Genomic DNA, 12,013 nt, shown 5'->3' on the forward strand with positions numbered 1-12,013 from the left:
TTGTGAACCGTTGAACCTGTATCATGGCTGGGTGTAGGATAATTACCTGTCTAACTGAAGTCTCTTAGCTGAATGAAAATAGCGAAGTCCTCTGTGCGCTTCTCTCCTATTTGTTGACCAGAGCGTGCTTCCACTATCGACCTCCTGCCTTGCTGACCTCCTCTCTCTACCAACTCAATTCCCAAAGTCCAGTCACTTCCCAGCTTGTCTCACCTCTATATTCCCTGGCCATCGAGCTCTTCCTCGATGCCGAATCGCCGAATCGTGTTTATTATCATAATTGCTACCATGCAAACCGCTGACACCAAACCCAGAAGTGTTACCTATTTCCTGAATGCTCAGGAGGTTTGCATGGCACAACACAATGCATTGTAAACATGCCTAAGAGGCTTGAGACAGCTGAGAGAAAAACAAGTGAATGCCCTGGTCAACATGAAGCGTTCAGAGAGACTTAATAAAATAAACATACAATCCTATGGATTGATACGATATAACCGAACATCCATCAAAATATGCTCTTATTATGCAGAAAAGTCATGAAAATCCTAGCCCTACTTATCACTTTTAAGTTTATTATTCTATGAGAATAATCACAGTATGTTATAATGGTTTTATAAATTGAAGTAAATATAAATGAACTTGCAAATGAACCAAAAAAGAATCATTCTATAAGATAATATTCAAAATAATTTGAAAGATATGAATTGCATTACACCTTTTACAAAAAAAATAATAACAAATCCAAATTTTGACAACACACACACATTAAGACGATGCCTCTTTACAAATAAACCGTGTTTGTTCTCACCTGAGCCTCCCCCAGTGATGAGGACCGTCATGCCGTCCATCCTCCTGTCGCTGAAGTACTTGACTCTCCTCAGGGCGCCCTGGAAGAGGCCGAGGAAGAACAAATAAGCCCACGCGGCGTGGAGGACAAGGATCTTCATCAGTCGCCTCAGCGTCTTCATCGTTGCCGAAGAGATGTCAGTTCTGGAAACATCAAGAGGAAAATAAACAGTTAAAAGAAATAACAGCAACAAATATTATATAACTTTGTGAAAGCTATAATATTACAAAATCTATGCATGTATAAATATCACCATACCCACAGAACATTATTAGCTACAATCCAAATCATAGGGACGATGTGTAACTAATTATTTGCATACAGCCCTCCCCGCTCACACACACACACACACACACACACACGTATGCATGCAGTTTTCAAATTGAGGAGGGAGAAGCCACGGATTATTTTCTCTCCAGGATAGAGATTTATAAATTCATTTCCAACCGGGGACAGGGAATTTCATCATTGTATTTACTTTCTTATTTATCATTAATCATCAGTATTAGAATTTTACTTAAGCTGGAAGACATAATTGTACAGCACTGTACGGGCACGTACCTAGAAATGCATTTCGGGGGGGGGTCTGACCAAGTGTCTCAATAATAATAATAATATAATTAGAATAATTAAATTAAATTAATATTAATTACATAAGTAAATTAATTAATATTGTATTGTGTTTATTACATGAATAGGTAAAAATATGGTAAGAGAATAGAACAACATGTATTCATTATCTAGCTCACGTGTAGTTAAGATCGCCAAAATTTGTATAAAAACAACTGCCCTGGCAAGGGAATTAATGTAGAATACGTAAAGAATTGAATATTCTTTGAATAACAATAAATGAGTTAGAAACAAATGTAATAGGCAAATATAATTGTACGGTGATCACTTTTAATTTTCTATTACAGTTGCCGATTAATATTTTATTGCATATTATCAAGTACTGTGCATAAATCTTTGGAACTGTCCTTCAAAGTCATATGAGCCAAATTTCTTGCCTTGCAATAAGTTCAGCAGGAAATAAATAACCATTGATTACATAATAACTGCTAGAGAATTATATTTTGATTATTTAATTTTAGCACTTGGTCTTTCGCAGAGGGCCCGGACCCCATGGACACCCCTAAATACGTCCTTGAGCACTGACGATTTTGGGTTATTGAAGGTCAATGGGCTAAACAGTGGGTAATTGTAGAAGTAGTAGTAGTAGTGGACTCCAGTCTCGAAAGCCAGAAAACAAGAGCGATGGGACACGCGTCACCCCATGAAAAGCAGCTGGCAGTCCCAGGCCCTCAAAGGGCTGTTGACCTCTGGAGTTTAATAGTTTTAGGTTGTAAAAATGTTGGACTTTCAAAAGTAATATAATAGTCGGCATTTAACAAATATGCCTTAAATAGAATACTTTGTTGATAATGCTATTGCAATGATTCAATTAACTGACTTAGGATAAGTGTGGAGTAATAAATTTTACTCCCATCCCTACATTATGGTTAATTCCAACACTTTATATATGTGTGTGCATCCAAGTAAATTAAGAAGTGGACTCGACTCATCGAAGGCTATCAGGATTGGTAGGTGTTTGTTCTTATAATTTCATCTAATCATCATTCATTCTCGCCGCGACCGACGGGGTAGAAAGCGAAGGAGAGTAAAGCCCCTATCACACGGAACTGGATTTCTAGTAGGAATGCCCTAGTTGGAGCTGAACTAACTTTCTAGGTAGCAATCATGGCCGGCCGCCTGGCTGACTGCTTGACTGGTTTGGAGGAATAAAGCCCCTATCACACAGCACTGGATTTCTAGTTGGAATGCTCTAGTTGACGCTGGACTGGCTACCCATTTGCTAGTTTTCGCCTCACGCGGTACTTGTTACACCGTACTTGTCGATAGTCTTTCGTTCCCATAATGGAACGTTCTACATAATGTAAACAACGTATCACTTCACACTTTTAAAATACGATAACTATCCAACCGAGAGGAATATCGCATCGCATTAAATGGTTTTAGGTAGAGAAGAACGGCGCTGATAAAATACATACTTTACAACGTTTACTATACACGTATGGAAGAATATTTTAGCTTTTTCAATTGTAAGCATGCCTTTCGTGTTGTATGCACTCGGAAACCACAGACAAAAAAAGGCTACTTTACAAACTCGCAGAATATCTTCACATGGCCAAACTTTGCTCTGATTGGCTGTTCCACAGAATCTAGTCGAAGAAGTTAGTAGCAATTAGAACATGTCCTATTCCTCAAAACCAGTCAAGCAGTCAGCCAGGCGGCCATGATTACTACCCAGAAAGTCAGTTCATCGCCAACTAGGGCATTCCAACTAGAAATCCAGTTCCGTGTGATAGGGGCTTAAGACATGTTGTAATTGCTACTTGCTTCCTCGACTGGATTCTGTGGAACAGCCAATCAGAGCAAAGCTTCGCCATGTGAAGATAATCTGTGAGTATGCAAAGCAGCGCTTTTGTCTGTGGTTTCCGAGTGTTACTCCAGCAATGTATAATATACAGCATGAAAGGCGCGTTGAGTTATACCATCTATGCCGAGTGCACGGTGTTTACATTGGAAACAACTAAAATATGCTTCCATACGTGTACAGTAAACGTTGTAAAGTATGTATTTAAGCAGCGCTATTGTTTTGTACCTAATAACGTTTTATACGAACCGTTATTCCTCTCGATTGAATAGTTATCGGCTTCTAAAAATGTGAAATGATACATTGTTTACTTCTCACGCGGCCGCCATTACAATTTCCCTCGTATGGGAACAAAAGTCTATCGACAAGTACGCTGATAAGTATCGTGTGAGGCGAAAACTAACAAATTGACAGCAAGTCCAGCGCCAACTAGGGCATACCTACTGGAAGTACAGTTCCGTGTGATGCGGGCATAAGACAAATAGTACAAATAAATAAATACTTTTGCAGGTTATACATCAATCAGGGTTCGAACCTAGGGTCTCTGACTTCGGAACGCGTAACGATGACCAGTGCCCCAGATGTAGCCTTCCCACGACTAATCAACACAAGATTTTTACTACTTAACACGTTGTTAAATATATATTAAGGCGGTGTTCGGTTCATATAAACTAAGAGCCTGATGTGCATAACATGGAGGTCGCATTCTATCTTCTGTCACCTTGTAATCAAGGGGTCAGAGGTTCGATCCAGTGTGAAGGCACATAGTAGTTAGGATCCAACTTTAAACTGAAGGTTCACCGATTAGCCTATATGTGCATAAAGTGTACTTAAACTTCAACAGCATCCTATCTTCAATTAACTTTCTGAATGAAATTCATAGGAAACGATAATAAACGTTTCAAGTGTTGACACTACAATGACATAATATGCTAAGACTCGGCAAGAGCTTTTAAAATATTCATCTGACCGGCATAATTAAAAAAAGGTAGTGTTGTAAACAAGAGCTTAGAAAGTTAAACGAGCTGACTACTTAAAAACATGATGTAAGAGACTGGAGTAGTTGCTGTAACGATCTAATTAATGATGCACCGACCATTACATAAAGGAGTTGCTTGGATTCTTTCCCTGCGCCTGCTGCCTTCAAGGTTGCCAGCTACAATATCTTTTTACACTCAAATATTTCTCCTTAATAACTTCCTGTGTAAAAGAAAGGAAATATTCACTTAGCCTTGTACAGTCACGGACACTTTTGGGTTGTAGCAACCCCACTGAATTTCAACGGGATCATTTCAACCCTAGTTTTAGTGATTGTACATTCAGATTATAATCAAGACGGTTACATATCGTTACAAGAAATAGTAGTTTAGTGGAAATTGTTTTCTTAGCGCCCCCGAAAAATTTCCGTGGGCTTCCTTGTATGCTAAGTCACAGACTTCGGAAATTTTTCGGCGGCGCTAAGAAAACAATTTCCACTAAACTACTATTTCCTGTAACGATATGTAACCGTCTTATTTGTAATTTACCTGTCCTTTATAAGAGCGAGCGCAAATCAGAGTAACAACATTGTACGGAAGTGAAACGTGGACACTTACGGCGAGAGTACCATTAATATTGGTGACTTGGGAAAGGAAAATACTATGGAAAATATATGATGGTGAGACTGAAGAAATACTTTATAATCATGAATTGACAGATGTATATAAATCTCTTGATATTATAGCAGACATACAAGGCAAGGAGATTGAGCTGACCTTGTTAGAATGAATGACGACAGAGTAGTAGTAAAAGTATTCTCCACAAACCCTGAAGTCAGAAGAAGAGGAGGTAAACCCAAGACGAGATGAATACATGGCATAGAGAGAGAGAGAGATCCGAACATTGAAAAGGAATAAGACAGAAAAGAATGGGCGGCATTATTGAGAAGCCTAAGGCTATACTACGAGGACCATAACGCCAAAGAAAAAAGAAGAACTTATGCCACTAAAATGAAATAACATGTGCTTCTGAGGAGGGTCAAGGTTCACGTAAGGTTGTCATACCTCTATTATTATTAATTACTTTTGTTCCTGTGTTTACACACGATACTAGACACGGACGCTGGCTATAAAAGTTTCTTGACTGAGTGTATATTTCAGCATTTGAGCTCTTATATCCTTTAGGGAGCAGCCCCAAAAAGAGGGCAATGCCCTTCGGATGACCACTCCTTTTCTTTTTCTTTTTATTTTGGACCGGAGAGAAGTTAGTTACTGGCTTGTCCCTTTTGTCCGAGGCAATGATTGCAAAGTGGTGAAAAGAATGGAAGATTGACAAAAGCGGAGGACCAGAGTGAAAGGTATCAACTTTTGAGCTTTCTCTTCAGGAAAATTGAGTGGAGAAAGTACGCTATGCAGATTGGAAATTCTCGAATGATGAACTTGTAACAATAGCTGATTGACACAAGGTACACACACTCGCAGCTGGTTGCTTTAGGACGATTGAGCGGAAAGGAATCTGTGAGGAGATATTTACTTAAAGATATGTTTATCTCTTCCTTTCTACTTTCTTTCACCCAGGGTGCGAAATAATTGAAAACTGGTGGGGGGGAGAAAGTTCATCTTCAAACCCCCTCCCCCACAAACATATGTGTATATTATACGATATACATACAGTAGAGCGTCGATTATCCGAACGTCGGTCAACCGAACGACCGCTTAACCGAACTGTGTACTCGCTCACTTTCAGATATCTGTAATGAAAAAAGTACGTGACTTAGCTGCTCGTAAGCGTGTAGGCTTGCTTAGACAGACCAAAATAAAGGATTTTTTTAAACGTTAATTTTGTGTACTGTGTGTATTGTTCATGCAAAATGCGTATGTAATATGTACATATTTTTGTTTAATAAACTGTACCACATACTATATATTCCTACTAAAGTTGCCTTTGTACGTTACTTTGTAATACATACTTAAAGAGATGCCTGTTTTTATGAATAAATTTACTGTACAGTACTTCTTTTTGGCAAATAAACATGTACAGTTCGATTATCCGAACAAACCAGTTTTCCGAACACCCATGTCCCCCAATTACTTCGGATAATCGACGCTCTACTGTATTTGAAATGTTAATGAAAGTAAAAATAAATTACTCAATTATTATTATTATTAATTACATAAAGGATATTAATTTGTTACTTTTATACAAATCAGATATTGCGAAGAAGCTAATTTCTTACCAACTGATTAAAGATGTTAATAAATTATGAAATAGTTCAAGTGGTTTTATTATGTGTAAGTTTTTGTTTAGTTTATGCTTTATGTTAATATAAATCGATTAGATTTCATAGTTATTATTGTTCTGCATTCTTGTTTTACTTTTATTGTGCATATTGATGTAGATTTGTTAATGATCTCTTGAGAGAGAATGCATTCAATACTCACAACTACACTAATTTGTGTTTGTTTTCGATATTATTCTTAGTAAAGTAATATTTGAAATTAAAAGTAATTACTTATCTTTTGTTTGTTACATTGGTGGGGGGAGAAAGGTGATGTAATCTGCACACACACGCTCACACAAATATGTGCCTCCATGGCACGGTGCTATATGCACGGTGAACTTTACCTTCACCTTCACACACACACACACACACGCGCGCGCGCGCGCGCGAATTATGATATGATATACATACGTATTTATTATGTATTAAATATAAAAGTAAATTACTAAATATTTAAAAATGCATTATTATAAAATTCATATATAGATATTAATTTCTTACTCACGTATACAGTAGCAAAATAATTACGTTTACTAACCTGTTAAAGATGCCAATAAATTACAAAATAGTTGAAATTATTTCATTGTGTATAAATATTTGTTTAGTTCTAGCTTTCTATTGATATAAATCAATTAGATCTCTTAGTGATCTCTTTGAATAGAAGTAGATATTGTCCTTAAGTCAAAAATAGTCGCTTATCTTTGTTTACAGCAAAAGATCCATCCCCCCAGAAATTTTCGATGGGGAGAATTAGTGACGACAATATTGTTGGTTGGGAGGAGATCCTGGTGTCATATTTGTTCTATTATGAATGATTTTGGTGATTCCCCGTGTATGCTATTTGAGTTGGCAGAATGGTGGCAAGAGCTCCCACTCCACCGTCCGGTAGTGACGACGCCGCTGCCTGCTTACATAACACAGAAATGGCATTTAACAATGCTTCTTGATCCTTTTTCTTCTAGTTGTGAAGGCGTGAGAAATTGATGGCGTGACCATTGAAATTATCTTCAGACTTAATGGACATGCAGTCAATTTCCACGAATTCCTGGAACTATGGTAATTAAAATACGACCCATGGCATTCATTTCTTGCCAATTGCCATATGCCACGTGGCGTTTGCAGAACAAAGTGTGTCTGAGACACGTATATCCTAGAATTTCCGGTGGTATTCATTTGTGGTGCTGAAATGTCCACGAAACGATAGTTTGCCTTTATTGCCACCAAGGATCGACAGACATAATTGAAAGTAAGTGAAGAAACATTGCACTCCTACGGTGTGGATTTTTCCTAGTCTGCCCTTTTTATTTCTTTGTATTAGAACATAGGCTGTAATGTTTTAAATTTGTGTCATGTTGTTTAGAACCTGGTAACACTTTTTTATGGCGCCAACTTTGAGATTTAGCGTCAATTTTGCAGTCTTGCCTAAAATGTATTTTAGTGTTTTGCTTGTTTGTTTTCCTTCGCCATTTTATTTCTTCGTAGTACTATGCAGAAGATTGTTAATTCATCAGTCTCATCTTACCATCATTCATTGTTCAAAAGTAGCAGAAAGCGATGCAGAAATAAGAAAACAGCAGATGAATGCAGTATATTCAACTCATTTGTGTGAAACTAAGAAAATTAATAACGTGTTCATAGTGCGCCGGCACTCATCCCCATCTTCGCAATTAGCCTAGAGTGGCACAAAAGCGAAGTAAGAGAAAACAAATCAATCAGTTGTTTAATAGTGCCCTTGTAAGTGCCTACATTCATCATTTTGTGACCTGTTTGCCTACCTACTTTACAAGTTTTCTTGTGCCTCTAAACCCGTACCTTACTTATAACATTATAATATGATTGTTCGTTCAATGGATACACAAGTGGCAGAAAAGCGAAGTAAGATAAACCAAGTCGATCAATTAATGAATAGGAAGCCATAAATAATGATTTGATCATTATTTATTCAAGGACATAATTGCAGCATGTCGATAATTAAGTATATCTAATTCGATTATCCGATGCTTCCCTTCTTCCTAGGTCGTTACTTTTGTGAATATTTGAACTACAATTTACGTATTTGTAGTAACATGGTGTTGTACTGATGTAGCACAGAAGTTTGTACTTTATATTTTGTTTCGCTTCTTTGCACATAACAAATCCTACAGATTAAGGATGGTATAGGGACGAGATTGGATAGAATCTCAGTCTTTTCTAGAGTAGTAAAACACTGTCGCGTTCTGGATCTCCTCTCTAGCTTCCTTTGGTCAATCCGCCAGAGTAGAAGAGGCATTTCGTGTACAGTCAACGGCATTGCCGGGGTGTAATGAATACATTGATTTTCAATGGAATCGTTACAATCCAGCAGTGTCCGTGACTGTACAGTCACCGGCAATGAAAATGTGACATAGATCCTGAAATACTCACTTCCTTGCAAGGCGTTATGTGTGTTGCCTAACTTGCAGAACTTGCCATAGACAATTTATTAAAGTACACTTATGACCGTAGAGCTAGGCAACACACACAACTGCCTTGCAGAGAACAGAGTATTTCAGAATCTAGGCGTGGACTGTGTGGAGCGAACAGCAGTAACGTTAAAAGGAGGGAGTGAGCCAAGCGGGAGGCTTAGTCGGTCGCGTTCATGCAGTGCAAACATCTCCTGGTTCGATTCGTACGAATCAGTGGGATTGCAATCATGGCAGATGAAACAAGAAATGGTTCGTGAAGAGAAGGGTGCCTTCTCCCGTAATATTTTTATTCCTCGACTCATGTGACTACTCAACTCCTGCTCCCACGGTTACCGGTCTTGAAGCGAAGTATGCTGGTGGGAATGCTCGCTGACCTTCACCGGTTCAAGGGAGATGTCGATCCTGATATAAACAACACATACACATAGCGGTGCAGAACGGGATACTGTGCCTAAAACCTCTGGTAGATGCTGCATCCTGTGGAGACTGTGCAATTTTTCTTATTTTGTTCTGTTGCGCCATAAGTCGTGAATCCCATTGTAGAGTCGTTCGTTTATGAGTATCGTGCTTTTCGCATCCTTTTGTGAATTTTTGTGTTTTTCAAGAATGTGCTTTTAGGTAAGACGAATTGTGTTAATATAATATAATGATATATAGTAGATATTATTACATTTAAGTCATTACTGATTTTTAGTTACCATAGACAAACACCACCACTCGGGGCAGAATGCGTGAGGCAGAACGAGGCAGGAAAGTAAATGAAAGAAGGGGAAAAGGAAAACAACTTTTCCAAGCACCAAAATATAGAACAATTGGAAAGAAGTTGATGAAGAAGAAGGCTCTTTTAGAAGAGCTACAATCAAGTGGAGATGATGATCATTAAGATACGGCATGTCATTACTAGGGAACGGAACTTTATGTGCTAAAAAACTCAGAAATATTTATTTTTTATGTGTCATAAATGTTGAAAATATGTGATAAAAACAGGAAAATATGTGACAAAAATAAAAACATTTGGTAACAAAAACAAACTATAACATGCATTTTAAACACCTGAAATTAGTTTCTAAATGATTACCTCTTAGCGAGCTATTTTTTGGAAGAGTTGCAGTGGATCACCATAGTTCTTTCAAAATTCTCCATTGTAAATCTGTGACGATTATCTCTAAAAAGCATCTTATATTGTGAGAAAGATGGCTCCACGTCACAAGAAACAATTCTTGCATATTTGAAGCACGAAATGTCACTAACGCTGAAGTTTTCCAAAGCTTCCTCTTCCTCTACTTCACCTCCTTCCAAAACACATGCAATTTGGCACAATGTTTGAAAACCTTGGTTTTTCCCCAAAAGTTCTGTACATTTAGACATTTAGATCCAGTGAGTTCTTTCAGTTTCGTTTCTACTATACGGACTTCACCAATGGAAGCTGCCAAAGTGTTCGCGGGCGATTCAAGCTTTCATATGGAATTAGAGAGAATGGACAGGGTTGAGATGTATGCCAATTCGACTTTTAAGGAGGGCTCCATCAACAGTTCTTGCAGAATTCTTCTTTGTCGAGATCATTTACAACAGATACAATTTTTTTCAAAGTTCTGGGCATAACATCTGCATCGCGTAACTACAGGTGTAGGGGGAAGGGGAACCTCAGGACATTTTTGTTTAAAAATGTCTATTCTTCTAGGCGACTTGATAAAAACTTTCTTCCCATTTGAAACCAGTTTATCGACATTGGGATAAAGAGCTCTTATCTTTTCACATATTCTATGCAACGCATGCGCCACACATGTAACGTGCACCATTTTGGGGTAGCTAACGGCAAGACCACTGCATGTAAGCTGCAGCATCTGTCAAGAGAAGAACATTGTCAAATTTTATGTCTTCTGGCCACAATAGCTGCATTGCTTCATTAAAAAGCCTTGCTATCGTTACGTGTAGCCAGCCCCAGCTACTTACAGCTATTTTCTCCCGATAGGATCGTAGGCGAGGTGCCAGAAGTCTGCCAGCGAGCGTTTTCAAAGACAAAACAAAGCTAGCACTCTCGATATGAAAGAGGTGCGGAGAATAAACATTTTTCCTTGGAGGATTTCGAGGTAGATGAAGTCAACGAGCGATTTTATGTATTTAAAATGAAAATTCGCAAAATATGTATTTACATACGGAAAACTGGAAAATATGTGTTTTTATGTAAAATAAAATTTGCTGTGTTGACATATAAGGCTATGATAAGAATTTTGGCAAAAATGAGGGGGTCTATCTTATCGCAGAAAAAACATTTATTTACCTAAAGTTCCTTTCCCTAGTCATTACCGTGGAGCCTAGTACTCTACTTCGACGAAAGGCTGGGTGTCTTTGTTCCATGTAAAGTGGTCAAACAGTTCGTGTGCTGGTGTAGATAGTGATGACGACGAAGCGGTACTAATTTTTGTATTTTATGCATATTGTACAAGGTATCCCGTTCTACCACACTAAAAATACAGGGAGAGACAATTTGCATTGTTTGTCATATTTTTTTTTAAAAAAAATAATAACATGCATTTAATATTCGTAAAGTTTTTCAACGATGTGGTATATTAAACGTTTGTACCAGAAATATGCTACTTTTTTATAGTTTTGAATTTAATAGTATAATTGATATTAACATTGAAAGTTACGTACCGCTTTCTGCTCCTGGTTTCCCTACAGCTTCTTGTTGCACAATAGCTAGAAAAGACCTCCCCGATGGAGTAGTGTAGCGTCGTCGCCTTGCAATCAAGGGGTCCCGGGTTCGATACTCGGTGGAGGCACATAGTGGTTCGGATCCCACTTTAAACTGTAGGTCCAGTCCCAATTAGCCATACTGTACATAAAGTGGACTTAAAACAACAACCCAATCAATCAATCAATAGCTAGAAAATTTTCAATCTTTGTACAAAGAAGTTTATCTGAACGCCAAAGTGCCTGAATAACTAACCCGCTATGCAATTTCCTTGAATATGGCATTGTCCTTGCATAGCCAAATAACAGAGTCCAGAAGTTATTTAATCTAATAC

At 38.0% G+C, this 12,013-nt stretch overlaps 2 protein-coding genes across 3 annotated transcripts in view; one reads left to right on the plus strand and one right to left on the minus strand.

The window, feature by feature from the left end:
* LOC145991127 (retinol dehydrogenase 11-like) overlaps positions 1-12,013 on the minus strand; it is an 80,282-nt gene that overhangs the window by 27,319 nt on the left and 40,950 nt on the right. For both annotated transcript variants that reach the window (XM_083126898.1, XM_083126897.1), the window contains exon 2: positions 809-990. In XM_083126898.1, coding sequence (XP_082983024.1) covers positions 809-990 — 182 coding nt within the window. The remainder of the gene's footprint in view (positions 1-808; positions 991-12,013) is intronic.
* Theg (Testicular haploid expressed gene) overlaps positions 9,453-12,013 on the plus strand; it is a 45,621-nt gene continuing 43,060 nt past the window's right edge. Inside the window, exon 1 of the transcript XR_014442010.1 lies at positions 9,453-9,602. The gene's annotated coding sequence lies outside the window, so the exon portion shown is untranslated. The remainder of the gene's footprint in view (positions 9,603-12,013) is intronic.

This window comes from Lepisma saccharinum, chromosome 8, assembly GCF_977018435.1.
Source record: "Lepisma saccharinum chromosome 8, izLepSacc3.1, whole genome shotgun sequence".
NCBI lineage: Eukaryota > Metazoa > Arthropoda > Insecta > Zygentoma > Lepismatidae > Lepisma > Lepisma saccharinum.